This window comes from Coenobita brevimanus, chromosome 75, assembly GCF_032717465.1.
Source record: "Coenobita brevimanus isolate Jiangsu-jjx chromosome 75, ASM3271746v2, whole genome shotgun sequence".
Taxonomy (NCBI): Eukaryota; Metazoa; Arthropoda; class Malacostraca; order Decapoda; family Coenobitidae; genus Coenobita; species Coenobita brevimanus.
In genome coordinates, this window is record NC_137028.1 from 62873 (window position 1) to 79292 (window position 16420).

The 16420-nt window shown below is 39.8% G+C and overlaps 1 protein-coding gene across 1 annotated transcript in view; it reads right to left on the reverse strand.

The window, feature by feature from the left end:
* BORCS6 (BLOC-1 related complex subunit 6) overlaps positions 1–14612 on the reverse strand; it is a 32681-nt gene extending 18069 nt beyond the window's left edge. Inside the window, exons 1-4 of the mRNA XM_080278784.1 lie at positions 14401–14612; positions 8660–8758; positions 4340–4477; positions 2232–2394 (exon numbers count right to left, since the gene is read on the reverse strand). Coding sequence (XP_080134910.1) covers positions 2232–2394; positions 4340–4477; positions 8660–8758; positions 14401–14610 — 610 coding nt within the window. The 5' untranslated portion in view covers positions 14611–14612. The remainder of the gene's footprint in view (positions 1–2231; positions 2395–4339; positions 4478–8659; positions 8759–14400) is intronic.
* Between the last annotated feature and the right edge of the window lie 1808 nt (positions 14613–16420).

Below are 16420 nucleotides of genomic sequence, written 5' to 3' on the forward strand. Positions count from 1 at the left end.
TCACTTCTACATTTCCGCACCTCTTTCCAGAATAACTTTCTATTTTCAGGGTAGTTCACATTCATTTTTCTTCCCAGATCATCATTTACCTCCTTCTTTTTCCTCTTCACTAGTTTCTTTACATGCTTGTTACTGCAGGCTCATGGCCTTTGGTTCCTTCTTCCTCGCATTAAAAAAAAATATATATATATATATATATATATATATACTCAGTTCTTACTTCAACTGAACCCCTATCCTGTAACCACTTTAGCCACTTCTTCTTTTTTTCCTCCACTGCTCTCTCAACCTCCTCATCCCACCATGCCATACCCTTCTTTTTGTTGATACTCTTGCCACACCACACACCACTTTAGCATTCCTAACTAAGCAATCCCTATGTGCATTCCACAGGCTGTTCAGATCCAATTCATTCCAGTTCACTGACTCTAACTCGTCCTCTACTTTGGTCCTGTAATCATCTGCAATTTCTTTGATCCTCAGCTTCTCAACTTTAGGTCTTTCTCCCTGACTGCTCCTCTCTCTCTCTTGATCCACCTCAATCCTCTCAGCTTGATCTTGCATACCACGATCATATGATCTGACAGACCTCCACATCGTTCTCTCACAGCCCTCGTATCAGCAACCATTCCCATCACTGACCTTTCTACGAGCATGTAATCAATCAAGCTTCTTTCAACATGATCCCCGTTTCCTCTATACCATGTAAATTTATGCGCATCTTTGTGTTTGAAATACGAATTACAAATGCACAACCTCTTCTCCTGACACATATACTTTAGTCGATTCCCAAAACTTGAATAATAAGTCATGGTTGCAAGAAATTCAATGTGCCATAGGCTTATAAGGTGGGAATGAGTCTTTTTTTTTGGATACTATAATCTTTTTACCTTAACTTGAAAAGATTATTATCCTTTCGTGGCTCATTTCACATAGATCAGTGGCCAAAAAAGACAACACTACAGCTCTATATTCTTTCCAAAACTCTTCTTTGTGAAGAGTATCATATTCTAGTACCAGTATTAAACTACAGTAACAACTCACCAATCAAGATGAAGAGATGGCAATTTTAGCCAAGGCAATGTGAAGAGAGTATAGGCAAAAGCAACCCTCCAATCTGATCACATTCGTCCATCACTTGAGCTGAGCGGGATTCAATTGAGGGTCTTTGTCAGCTCAGAGTAAATGCATTATACAAACCTCTATATTGTACATATATAGCAGTCATAAAGTAGCAACAAAGAGATTTCAGTTTTCTACTCTTTTTATTTCAACTTGGCCTATAGCTGCCATCTCCATCTGGAATGCTGAGTTTGTTACAACAAATTAACACTAAAATATGGTGATCAATACAAAGAATTGATATGGGACAGATATAGAACCACAGCACTGTCTTTTTCTGTCACTGAGCTACATGAAATATGAAAAGAAAAAAATCTCCACCAATTTAAGATGAAAGAAATACAGTCATGAAAAACTGCAGTGAGAGGGACTTAAAACCATAATATTTTTTTTTATTTTCATGTCAACAAGCTATGAGAATGAGGCTGCAAATGGATGATCATCTCTGCTAAGTTAATGTCAAAGAAGCATAGTCACAAAAAGTTCTATAGGTACATTGTATAGTCACAGCACTGTCTCCTCCTGCCACTGAGCTCTATGAAATAAGCTGCCAAAGAATAAAAATATTAGCCAAGTTAAGGTGAACAAACTATATACCTTTTACTTTAACTTCGCCTAAAAATGTAGTTTCTCCACTTTGAATATCAAGTTGTAATGAAATCAACACTAGAATATGATGTTAGCTGCAAAAAAGTGCTACAGAAAGGAAATACAACGGCAGCATCACCTTTTTTCTACCGCTGACCTGCATGATACAGGCTGCAAAAGGAAAAAAAGCTCTGGACCAAGTTACAGTAAAAATTGTAAAGTTATGTAAAACAAACTGCAAAAGAACATAAATTAATCTGGGCTGCATAAGATAAAGTATAGAGCTACATGAAATAAGATGTACATGGAATTAAAAGTGTGGGTTGAATCAGGGTAAACAAACTATGGGGGCCATATCTTTTGAGACAAGAATGGCCAACTTCATTTGTTGTGAAGATCATCGGCCATAAAAGATATACAGTACAGTACTGAACTGTGTGAAGTATGCTGCAAAAAGAACAAAAATAAGTCTGGGTCAAATTAAGGTGAATGGCCTATAGTACAGTATAATGGAGCCATACTTTTTGACACAGGACTGGCCAACTTGATTTTGGTGTGGAGGTCATCTGCCACAAAAGAAATTATGTCTCCCTGCCTGGTGACTGTACCAGCAGCTTGCAATGCTGACTCTGCTGACTCTCTCACACTGCACTCTCCAACCTCTAGGCTCCATGGACGATCATGCTGTATAAAAAGCACCACATATAAGTCATCACATTATCACCATAATGTTGTTATTGTGGTTTTCTTAACTTCATTACAGTAAGAAGTGTGATGACTAAATAAAGAATGTACAAACTAATGGTAGTGGGCAGTTCGTATTTATCTCAACAGTATGTGAACACTATGTATGTACATACCCCACATGACCACCACACTTACACACCACCACTACACAGTGTACCTCACTCAACTCACTGCTTTCAGCCTTCATTTTTTTTTTTTTTTTTCCCCCCCACTCACTCACTTATTATTCTGAACCTTCAATGGTTTTCAGTAAGACTCTTCTTTATTAACCCCTTAACCGCGGGGCATCACTTTCGTGACACTTGGGAGCAAGGGATCATACCGAGGAGCATCACTTTTGTGATTCTGTTTTATTTTGAAACGTCCATACACATCCCCATCCAATGTCCACAGTCACACGGACACCGAGCTAAGTCTTTCCTTACTGTCATTGAGAATGTAACACAGACCGCAGGCCACAAGTACATGTTCGGAGACAGCAGCTGTCCGCCTGTCTACCGAATGTTCAAAGTTGCCCGGTCATGGTAAGTTGTGTTTCCGCATGGCCACTTGGCATCTAACAGACAGCAAGCCAGGAGTAAATGAATGGTAAAATCGCCCATCCACCTTGTGACAAAAGGATGAAAATCCAGCCCACAGCCTCATTTCTCCCCTCCTCCCGTCCCTCCTCCATACCCTCCTTGCTCCCCCTTCACTCCCTCAGTCCCTACCCTCCTCCAAGGTGATAATGCTGACTTGTGAGTTTTTAAACTTTGTTGCAATTTATTTGACTACTATTGGTCATATCAAAATTCTGCAAAATCCACAAGAAAGCTCAGGAATTTCTGCATTAAGACATAAGCTTAACTCTTGGAAGGCACTGGCAAATTTTGCACAAGGATGGTGGGAAGTTATATGAAGGTAAGTTTTACTCCTGAACACTTTACTCTCACTACATTTCTGTACTTTTACTTATCAGTTTTATGTGTTTTTATTAGCTTATCTTAAAGTACAAACACTAGAGAAGATGACAGTACATGATTTATACCAACATAACTAATTTCCGGTGGCATATTTGGCCGCGGAATTTTTTTTGAGCCCCGAGACCAATCACTCGTCACAGATAACTGATTTTCAAACCGTCTTCAGGTTTTCTGTGGATTTTTGTTGTTTATGCATTGTTTTCTTGAAGTTTAGCATTAATATGGATAATCTTATGTGTGTTTTGATGTCTCAATATGGCAGAATGACCGGAAAGCCGTGCCAAAATTAGAAGGGGTACTGTACATACAGTAGTGTATAGGCAGGGTGTTTTTTGGTTTTCAGAGGTTTTTCTGCATGGTTTTCTTGGTATTTAGCATTACCCTGGATATTCCTATGTGGATTTTGATGTCTAAATATGGCAGAATGACCTGAAAACACTGCCAAAATAAGGAGGGATACTGTACATACAATAGAATAAAGGTAGGGTGTTTTTGGATTTCAGTGGTTTTTCTGCATGGTTTTCTTGGTGTTTAGCATTACTTTGGATATTCCTACGTGTGTTTTGATGTCTAAATATGCCTGAATGACCAGAAAACACTGCCAAATTAAGCACAGGTACTGTACAAATAGGTTAGGTATAGGTTGGAGTCTGGGTATTGGTAGGGTCTGGGTATAGTAGGGGAATAGTGTTCATTATCCGGATAGTACCACTACCCGGATATAACTTTGGCTCTATTATGTCTAGATAAATGAGGGATTACTATATATATGTATATGAATAAAAAAATTTAAATGAAAAATAATAATAATTAAAATATATATATATATATATATATATATATATATATATATATATATATATATATATTTTAAACAGTTTGAAACTCAAAAGTTTGTACGTAGGGGAGCTACTGTAGACCTGAACAGGGTGTGAGAGGTGATACTCAGGAGCCTCGCCTTCGGAGTCATCCCGTGCCATGAAGGCACTGAGTCTCTCTTGTGTGAGAAAGGCTTGAACAGGATCCATATTTGCACACACTGGGGTTACTGCATCTATCTGAAAGGACAGTGAAAAAGTGAAGAAGTATTCATCATCACCATCCTCCTCCTCACCATTATCATCCTGATCTCTTTTTCTAACCTAAGGATGGGGCTTTAAATACGATAAGGGTCTCCCACATTATCAAAGTTGATTACATTCCTAAGATGGAGTCAATACACAAATCCCATCAAAACCGATTTTCTAATGAATGCCTTTATATAATCCTTTTATAATTTTTACACAACCACTCATACATTACATTAATATGATTTTTCATTATTAAACATGTGTTTGTTTTATACAAACCATTCCATCTTTGGCTTGTCTCATTTGCACTGAATACCTCTTCAGCTTTAGGCACTAAGAATACTGTTATTTATTAAAGGTGAGAGAGATGCGGAGATGGAAATGAACAGAGACGAAAGCAGGCTACTAGCTACATATGAAAGGTAACAAAGAAGACTGGCTGGCACTACCTGGTGCATATTTATGTAAACTATCTATCTATCTATCTATTGCCAGATGCCTTAATCCCATACAGTGTGGCCACAAACAAATCGCCTCCACGTGGACCTGCCCCCTGCCATTTCACCTCCCCTGCTCCCAACTCACACCCCCCTCCCTCATATACCTCTCCACTCCATCCCTCCATTTCATCCTCAGCCTCCCCCTCCCTCTCCCCCCCTCCACCTCACTCACATACACTTTCCTCGTCAGTCTCTCACCCTTCATCCTCTCCACATGGCCAAACCACCTCAGTGTGTTCCTCCCAATGCTTCCTATCACATCCATATCCACACCACAATGCTCCTTTAGATCCTCATTTGTCAGTCTGTCTCTCCATGTGACTCCACAGGCTCCTCTTAAATAACTCATTTCCACTGCTCTCACTCTTGACTTGTGTCTTTCCAACAATGTCCAAGCTTCACTTCCATACGTCAGAGTTGGTATCACAATACTGTCATGTAGTAACTTTTTCACTTCTATGCTCACTTCCCTGTTTCTTATCACTGCTTTCAAGGAACCAGCAATCTTTCTTCCTTGTTGTACCCCTTCAAGCACTCACCCTCCAAACTTCCATCCTTACTTATCACACTACCTAAGTACTTAAACGTACTCACATTTTCCATTTCCTCACCATCCAACCTCACTGTATGGTTACACCCAGCGTAGTAAATGGTTTCTTGGTGTACAGGAAACCATTTGGCTTGTCACTCAGTGTAGAGTCACCCACAGGCTAAAGGAAGTGGATAGAATGAAGGAAAGAAAGACAGACGAGGGAGTGTAAAGTCACCAGTAGGCAGAAGGACAAGGAAAGAATGAAGGAAAGAAAGACAGAAGAGAATGGAGGGAAAGAAGGATGGAGAGGAAAGGGCAGACACCCGAGAGCAGCACTACATCGAGTGAGTGGATGGTGAGCACCCCCACCTACCACAAATAATAATAATAATAATAATAATAATAATAATAATAATAATAAATCATCATCATCATCATCATCATCATCACCATCCATCATCACAATCATCAGGAGGAGAAGACAGTAAAAGTGTATAATTTTATGTATACAATAAAAAATACTGCACACCATCATCATCATCATTATCATCACCACAGTCTTATCCTCCTCCTCTTCCTCCTCATCATCATCATCACAGTCTTATCATTCTAAAAGCCTGGGTAGAAGATTCTTGTGCCATTTATTCCCCTAAGTGCTTTAGTCCTATAACCATCAAGCAAGTTTATTCAGCTTAGTGGAGGCTCTCAGAGTGATGGGGTTAAAATTGATTTATCTTACTTCCTTCAGAGTGAGGTGTTCCTGTTTTTATTCCTCCATCATCCAGCAATTTTACTCAAGTTAGGAAAGACTCCCCACAAAAAAAGAGAAAAAAGAGAAACATTCGCCTTTATTCCATTCAAATCAATGACATATTTTATACTTTAATGTTGTTACCACCAATGTACTTAATTCAGCTTAGGCATCATCAAGCCCCTTTGCAATCAATTACATCTTCTATATTTTATTATTATTACCACTAAAGAACTTTGAAGGCATTATGATAGTCCCCTGACCCACCTACTTCTGCATTCATTCTCATACAGATTTGCTGAATTTTTTTTTTAATAATCATCTTTAAGTACACACAAAGGCACTGATAAGTCTACTCAGAGTTTCCCAATCTTAACCTAAACTAACCTCCAGTTGGGAAATTGGGAAACAATATCCACCTTTGAGCTCGCTGAGTTTCTTCCACTGCGCTGGAAATGATCGTAGGGGAAAGTAATGATAATAACAGGGAGAAAATTTTTCAGCAAGAAAAAGTAATTTGCCAAACTGAAAGTTGTCAGAAAATTACAGAAACAAGCTGGAGGATTATGAATTGAACTGGTAAGGTCTTTCTGTTGCTTCAAGTGTACAATGAAAGACATAAGTATCTTCCCAAAGTCTGACGAATATAGCATAGAAAAACTGAACCATTTGAAACATGCACTAATAGAAACAGGGTTTTCACTGTATTTTGCCTGGTGTAAATTTTCTTCAGACTGAACTGGGAAGATAGTTGTGTCTTTCATTGTACATTTACTGGTGAATAAATCAATCAAACAGTACTTGTGTTTTGTTTCCACTAGATTAATCATGATTTCAGACTAAGTATTCAGGCATTTCTTCACATCATATAGTCTGGATAATCGGGCTATCTCTGCCTTTCCTTTCGTATCAAGTATCAATTTTCGTATCATCGACATATTTTCTTACTGTGGAATTTGTCCTATATTAATCAATTTCATACCATCGAAAATTCGTACTTCGGGTTTTCGTCTTTCAAGGACTCACTGTATAGACATATGCTTAGCTCTTGCATAATGTGGGCAAAATATTGTGGTAGGGTTTTGGGAAGGTATTTTCACTGTGGAAACATATTATTCTCACTGCATTTTGGTACTTTCACTGTACTTTCACTCATCAATTTTGTGTTTTATTTGCTTATCAAATAGTATGAACATCAGCTAAAACGATGGTATACAATTTATACCAACATCACCAATTTCTGGGGCGAATAATATCCATGGGAATGTTTTCCATTGTGCGCGAGTCCAGGCTGCTCTTGTGGCATTTTCTCTCATCATGTCACACAAACTTACAAAAAACTTTAGGTGTGCGAAGGGGTTAATAACAATTGCCAAGGGGTTAATAACAAAATAGACTCTATCCATCTACCTATAGCCTGATGACACAATCCCTTAAGGGGTGGCCATTTGTCTTTGGGTTAGTTATTTTACAAGGAGAACCACTAACCCATTGCCAACTAACTTGCTGATACGCACGGAGCACGAATGGGTTGGCTATGTGGTTACCACCCAGCACTGTAAATGGTTTCCCAGCTTATAGGTTCACAGGAAATCGTTATGCTTGTCACTCAATGTAAAGCCACTGGAAAGGGAACGAAAAAAAAAAAGTGACAGGAAAGATGTGAGAAATTGGAAAAGAGGAGGGCTGACACAAAAAAGAACGATAAAGGTGAAGGAAAAGTAGGCAGCACTACATTGTGAGTGGATGCTGGTCACCACCACCTACCACCATACCAAAATAGACAGTCAAATGGTGACTTATGACAAGGATTTACATATCTTTTATCTATTAGGGATAAGTGGTGCTGGAGAGGTGCCTTCATGTGGTGGCACCAATTTAACTAGATTGATGTGACAGGAAGCATTAGGAGGAATACACTGGGGTGGTTTGGCCATGTGGAGAGGATGGAGAGTGAAAGACTGACGAAGAGAGTGTATGTGAGTGAGGTGGAGGGGGGGAGAAGGAGGGGGGAGGCCGAGGATGAGATGGAGGGATGGGGTGGAGAGGTATATGAGAGATGGGGGTGTGAGTTGGGAGCAGGGCAGTGAAATGGCAGGGGACAGGGCAACATGGAGGCCATTTGTTTGTGGCCACCCCGAACGGGACTGAGGCGTCTGGCAATAGATAGATAGATAGACAGATCCACAGCCCAGTTACATAAATCTCTCTCAACTGCTTCCCTATCCCCAGAAGGAGGAGGATTAACTGCAGAAGGGCAACTTAAGCCTACAGTCCACCAGGTTCACAAAAAAGTAAACCAACAACTAAATTCAATAACTGGATATGTGCCACCACCTATCAATCTATCATTAAATGTGCAAACACAGTGCTCAAATTTTGCTTACCTCATCTTTCTCCTCTGTCTGCTCATCCTCCTCAACAATACCCTGGCTAAGAATTGGATGCTCCAAAATCTCCGAATATGAACCAGTCATTGTCTGTAACTGAAAAAATACCAATGATATACCAGTGTGACAAAATACTGACTCAGTGGTCATTTACCCAACTGGCACTTTTAATGGGAAAATATTATAAATTTTTTCATCATATAGGTTCATACACACCTAACTATCTGAAATCTGGTAAAAAAATCAGGATTCAGAGTGAAAAAATGCTAAATTTAGTGGGTATAAATCTCCCCTTTAGATTGCCAACAAACCTTGACAGACTTCTATTTTGCATAAATATTGATTTATAGTAGTGATGTATCGGATATCCACCTCTACCAAGCCTCCAAAGTGAAAATAATGTCCGCCTTACTATCCGCGTCCGTGTCTTCAGACAACAAAAGCTCCGCATCATTATCCGTCACCGCATTTTCAGATAATAAACGCTCCGCATAATAACCTGCCTCCGCATCAAAGAACCACAGAGGTTGCTGATCTCCACCCATCCAATATTTCTCCTTGCTCTTTTTGTCATAATTCTTTTTCTCTCTCCTTTTCATCCACAACTCTCCTCTCTGTTCCTCTCACCTAGCAGTCCCTCTTTCTCTTTCTGTTTTCTTCTCTATTAGCTCTCTTCCTCCCTTCATCTCTCATTGTTCCTCTTCTCTCTCTCTTTTCTCTCTCTCTCTCTCTCTCTCTCTCTCTCTATCTGTCACAATAGTTACACATGCTATGTTAATATATAGGCATATCTGGACTAAAGCCAATACTATTTCATAATGAGTAAAAAAAATCCGCATCCGCGTCCGCAACCACAGACATGGAGGTAAAAATAATCCGCAGTTGTGTCCGCGTCCGCGAAAATTAATATCTTAACCTCCGCAGTTTTATCCGCAACCGCATTTTATGAGAAATAGATAACCGGATCCGCCTCCGCCTCCACGGAGCTCCAAAATTTGGTATCCGATACATCACTAATTTATAGTTCAAACAAATGTATTTGCATGTTAAATAAAAATTCATATAAAATAGAAGTCTGTTAATGCGAGTTGTTGAGCATACAGCAAAACACTTCCGCAAACTTTGGAAAGCTTTTGTTCTGAATCCTGAATTTTTATTATGATAACAGTTAAACAGAACATAACATTTTTACTAGATTTTAGATAATCAGGTGTGTATGAGTGGTGGGGGGGAAGGGAGGCCAAGGATGAGATGGAGAGATGAAGTGGAGAGGTATATGAGCTGGGAGTGGGACAGCGAAATGAAAGGAGACAAGGCAACATGGAGGAGATTTGTTCGCAGCCACCCCTTACGGGATTAAGGCATCTGGCAATAGAATAATAGGTGTGTATGAACCTATATGGTGATCAAAATTATATTTTCCAATTAAAAGTGCCAATTTGGCACTTTGTTGCACCCATGATATTCTGCTACCAAGGAGTGAAAAAAAGAAAAAAAAGCTAATAACAGTACAGTTACTCCCATACTTACAAGCTTCATTGGTTTTCTATCTATCTATAGCCAGGCATCATAATCTCTCATGGGGTGGCTGTTTGTCTTTGAGTTAGTTTTATGGAGTGGGGCACTAACCCTCTGCTAACCCACTTGTTGACAGCTACATAGAGAACATGTAGGCTATAGGTTGATTATATGGTTACCGTCCAGAACTGTAAATGGCTTCCAGGCTTACAGGACACCATTAGGTTTGTTACCCAATGCAGAGTCACCCTGGAGTAGCTCTACAATGAGTGAATGATCGGTGCTCTCATCCACGGATTCGGGACAATTAGCCTTCACAACAATAACAAGACAACTCGCCGTCAGGACTTTTCGCCCTCAGAATGATTCCTTGTCATTTATTTACATAACAATCATTTCTTGACTAATAATTTCGTTTTTGGAAGACTAATGGACAATAATTTACATGTGATATTTAACATGATTATTTGGCTTTATCAGTTTTTTGCTTGCCTTTTTCACTACGATAAGGACCTTGATCTCCACCAGTTCTTTTCTTAAATGTTCGAGTCATTGGGTGACCTTGTTTAAACAGGTAGTACCGTACCATAAAAGCTCAAGAGTATACCTGTAAATGATACATATGAACCCAATTACACACAGTATCCACATCTGGCAAATTATAAGCAATTGTACATTGTAAAAAGTGTTATTTTTTCATTCATACTCCCCCTGTCCAAATTCACCCCATGTCCGAACTGACTCCAATTTGCATTAAAATTTTAAAAATTTCATTAAATGCCCAGTTAAGAGTTTAAGTGAGAAGATAACACCAATTACTTACTTTGCACTTTCACACTATGCATGAAAGTACATCCAGGCACCAAAGATTTTCCTGCATCTATTCATTAACATTTCTGCCAAAGAAAGTTTGCCAATGTTACAAATTTTATTCTTTTTACATATGTTTGCATTTTTGTATATATATTTGGTATGTGTCATGTGATATATTAGGTACCTTTATACACGAAAGTACAGTAAAGAATTACAAACAATTAGGAGCAAACAGATTTCTAATATGTTTATTCATTAATTATTAATTAATTTAAACAAACTTTTTATTGCAAAAATATCCGAATACGCCCTGAGTCCGAATTCACCCCAGTTTACAGTAATTGAAAGTCAATTACAGCGAGGTAGAAACAATTATTGTTTAAAAGAGCAACTTATAAATGATATACAAAGCCTACGCTATTGAATGAATATAGACTCTGATAGATCCCCCTGAATATTAGTTATTAAAGTATCAATTACTCAATAATAAGTACAGAATGACAGGGAATCATCCAGGGTGCAAATTGTCCTGACAGTGAATTGTCTTGTTACTGTTGTGACGGCAAAGTGTCCCGAAACCATCAGTGGATTTACAGTCGGCGCAATGGAAGTCTGGACCCTCTAATTCGCACCATATATTTGGTAGGGTCCAAGATATATTGTAGGAAAATTCCTGTAGTCGGTGGATTTTTTTCTGGTGGCTTCTAGCAACTTTACAGGCATACCACCACATGCTGTGAGATTATTAGCTCAGTGCCTGCCTGACTTCGGGTGGGAGAGGACGTCAGATTTTCTTGTCCTGCCTGGCCCTCGTTAATTTCAAAGCTCTCGTTTTCACACCCTCCTCTGCCTTAGTGAATCATTGGAGATGGGTCCGAAGCCACTAACTGATGTAGGAAAAGCCCGAATCTTAACTATGAGAGAGGAAAATGTAAAAATTAAGGAGAGGCTGCAGTGCAGAAGTACGGCTGGGGATCTTGAGTCTTTCTGAAGTCGATGCTGTATGGTTCTTTCAAACACATCTTTCAGCAATTCTGGGTACATATCTTTCAGCTTTCTAGCAACATGGGTCTTTTATCACAGCTTGCTTCAGTAACCTGTCTGTAGTTGGTGATGTCTTCCTTTTAGGTCCTAGCCTGTCTTTATGTTGGGGAATTGTGTTTTTTGGCAGGTGGCGGGCAGCAGCGAGGAGTGCCATAACGGTAGATTTTCCTCGCCCAGTTCAAATACAAATATCCTTAATTTTTACATTTTCCTCTCTCATAGTTAAAATTCGGGCTTTTTCCACATCAGTTAATGGCTTGGGACCCATCTCCAATGATTCACTAAGGCAGAGGAGGGTGTGAAAACGAGAGCTTTGAAATTAACAAGTGCCAGGCAGGACAAGAAAATCTGACGTGCTTTCCCATTCAAAGTCAGGCAGGCACTGAGCTCATAATCTCACAGCATTTGGTGGTAAGCCTATAAAGTTGCTAGAAGCCACCAGAAAAAAATCCACCGACTATAGGAATTTTCCTACAATATTTCTTGGACCCTACCAAATATATGGTGCGAATTAGAGGGTCCAGACTTCCATTGCCCCGACTGTATATACCTGCCTGATAGCTCATGCATTTCAGCCAGTCACAGATATCAGCCTGCCTGACAGCCTGCGCACATTTCTTGTAGAACTCTTTTCACAAGATATGGAAATTTATCACCTCAGCCCCAGTGTAATGATTGTTTTGTTCAACAAAATGCACCAGTTTATCAAAGTATACAGAAGCTTCCTGCTATGAAACTTCCATGACCGAATGGCTCGGCACTTCAGCGCATTTGGCACCCAGTTTGAATTTTTTAGTTTTGATTTTTTTTACTTTTGGCATTTTTGTCAGCCATCTTTGAAAATTCAAATTATTGGGATTTTCAAATTATCAGTGTTCGAATTAATGAACTTTTGCTGTATATATATATATATATATATATATATATATATATTCAGTACAAGGCTTTCATACACCACAAAGCAGATCGTAATGCTTCCGGTGCAAAGAAAAATGGAAATAATGGTGCCTCTTCCTTCTGCCACTGGCTAATTATCCATTTATCCAATTAAGCTCAGTCACTTTGTCTGCATATGGTGACATCTGTTGAGGCTCAATCATATGTTTCCAAAAGGTTTGCATCCACTAAGGCCGATCAGAGCAAGACATTGGATATTGTCATCTGAGATGAATATATACCTGTATCTCCTCAAAGTTTTATTAAAATATATCCAGGATTTTGTCTATCTATCTATCTATTGCCAGACGCCTCAATCCCGTTTGGGGTGGCCACAAACAAATCGCCTCCAAGTCGCCCTGTCCCCCGCCATTTCACTGCCCTGCTCCCAACTCACACCCCCCTCTCTCATATACCTCTCCACCCCATCCCTCCATCTCATCCTCGGCCTCCCCCTCCCTCTTCCCCCCTCCACCTCACTCACATACACTCTCTTCGTCAGTCTTTCACCCTCCATCCTCTCCACATGGCCAAACCACCTCAGTGTGTTCCTCATAACGCTTCCTATCACATCCACATCCACACCACAACGTTCCTTTATATCCTCATTCGTCAACCTGTCTCTCCACGTGACTCCACAGGCTCCTCTTAAATAACTCATTTCCACTGCTCTCACTCTTGACTTGTGTCCTTCCAACAATGTCCAAGCTTCACTACCGTACGTTAGAGTTGGTATCACAATACTGTCATGTAGTAACTTTTTCACTTCCATGCTCACTTCCCTGTTTCTTATCACTGCTTTCAAGGAACCAATAGTAGTACCAATAAAAATTAATGAAGATAGCTACTGGTGATGTCAGATCATAATTCAAAGTCAACTAAAGTGAGGCAGAAGCAAGTTAATTATTGACTAGTGCAAATTATAAAAAATATCCACAGCCTAAGCTATCGAATGAACACAGACCAAGATAGTTTCCCATGAAAATTAGTTATTATAGTATTTATCAATTAATATTGAGCATATTTCTAGAATGACAGGGAATCATCTTGGGTGCGAATTGTCCTGATGACGAACTGTCCATGTTTTGACAGTGAATTGTCTGACGGCGAACTGATGCAAGCGAATAGTCCCGGAAATCCATCCACTACCCAACATAAAAAAATAACTGTAAATTCTATGCATGGGAGCTCTCCTGCAATTTTACGGTACATTAAAAAAAAAAAAAACGAAAACTGCAAATATGGTAGCTTTAAGCCTCCTTGATTACCTAAATTTCATCAGAATCCAGAGTTATGAATTTGCATCAAAACACCTTGAAAAAATCTAGCAATAATCTTCAGAATCCAGTGTTATGGCTTTGTAAACATTTACCAAAAGCAACGTTAAGACTAAGACATGAAATATTTTCGAGAAACGCACTTAATACCTTATCATCATCAATGTCGATCGAGACGTTGCATCTGGCAGGGGCTCGTCCTAAATTCCATACTTCTTTGGTCGGTACTTCAGCCTGGGGGGTCTGGTCTGAGTCCAGACTCTCTGTGTTGTCTTGAAGCTCATCTGGCTCCACAAGGCTGCCATCGGTGTACAAAAAAGGATTTGTGGAGATTCTCTTTTTCTCACACTCCTCCCCCATCGCGTTTCAGGATGTTTATTTACATTTAGCTGACGCACCTGATAGTACAGTTGCCAATTCACGAGACGTAATATTTCGCAAAGTACACTGCGCCCCACTAATCGCTAGAGGCAATGCTAAAATCTCCAACAGTTCTGAATAAAGACAGTCTATATATTATAGTTAGATATCATACCGTTGGCCTTATAAATTTGGTGCTGGAATTATATGAAAACCTCTAAATAGCACGAAAATGACAACACCTGATCGCAGTCCTGTGTTTCCCCATAATGTGTATACCCCCATCAACTCTTGACCCTGCCTGCTTGGTTTTATTCTGGTCTACCAATAACTTCAACATTTTTTTAAGTATTGTAATCGGTTTACTTTAATTTAACAAAGATCCCTAACCCCTTCCAGCTTGGCTGATGACCAAGTGCAATCAGACTGGAGTGTGTAAATATTGAACAAGAAAAGTCATTCCTACGTCATGGTTCATATAATTTCCAGCCAAACACCGCTTAATATTAGAGTTGTGGGAGTGGCCCTGTTCTGTCAGATGAAAACAAATAACTGTAGTTCTCAACTGTTAAATCCTATTTTGGACCATATCTTATAAAAGAAATCGCGAGGGTCACAGTCGTGTACGCCCAGAAGACTCCTTAAGCCTGTCACGGTAATGATTTTTACGTGTTTTATCCAGAATGTCTATAGACCTATTTGTGGTGCCTTCTCAGTGACCGAGTGGTTAGCATTGTCAGCAACAAAGTAGGGGCGAAACTAGAATTTTTTCTTTCTTGGTTATTAAGGTGTGGGCATGGGGGTGGTTAAACTATTTGGTGACTCCAAGTGGGTCGCGATCAAACCTCCTTGTATGTCGTGAGGAAAACCTTTTAAGGATCCAAGATATTTCCCTTAAAATATGGGATGGCCTGGCGTAACTCATGGTTGGTCAGTGCCACTCTGGGTTAACTCTCTGGCTATGCTACTGCTAAAAACTGCCTGCCAGATAACACCGGGGCTTTGGTCTACCTATTTGAATGGACAACATTCCCATTGACTCATCATTCAAGTCTCCGGACTCCTGGCTGTACATTGTAGATTCAGACTTATACCACAGTAGCTTTACATCTCTAGTCCGAGGAGTGTCATTATGATAGTCGTCCAGGCCAGTAGCGAGACTTCTCGAAGGAGGGGGGAGGGAGAGACATCGTTTTCTGCTGAATCTGGACTTGCATTGCAGCTGGCTGGTCAAAGGTCTGCTGAATGCTTGCAATGGGTGTATCGTGAGCGACGGTGAGAAGCACAAAACTTCTGGACAACGGAGAGTGACTCTATTTGCACTGATATTTAAAAAGAAAAAAGTAGGGGAGGAGTTAGAATCAGTGAATTGGAATGAAATGGATCTGGATAGCCTGTGGAATGCATATGGGGATTGCTTAGTTAGAAATGCTAAAGCGGTGTGTGGAGTATCAAGAGTAACAACACAGAAGAAATTAAGGCACGGCATGGTGGGATGAAGAGGTTAAGAGAGCAGTGGAGGAAAAGAGGAAGTGGCTAGAATGGTTACAGGACAGGGGTTCGGTTGAAATAAGAACTGAATATACTGAGAGCAAGAAGCACGTAAAGAGACTAGTGAAGAGGAAAAAGAAGGACGTAAATGATGATCTAGGAAGAAAAATGAATGCAAACTACTCTGAAAATAGGAAGTTACTCTGGAAAGAGATGCGGAAATGTAGAAGTGAAAGCGGAAAGAAGTGTGAAGGTGTAAAGGATGTAGGTGGTAGAGTATTAACTCATAGGGATGAAGTAGGGACCAAATTGAAAGAAT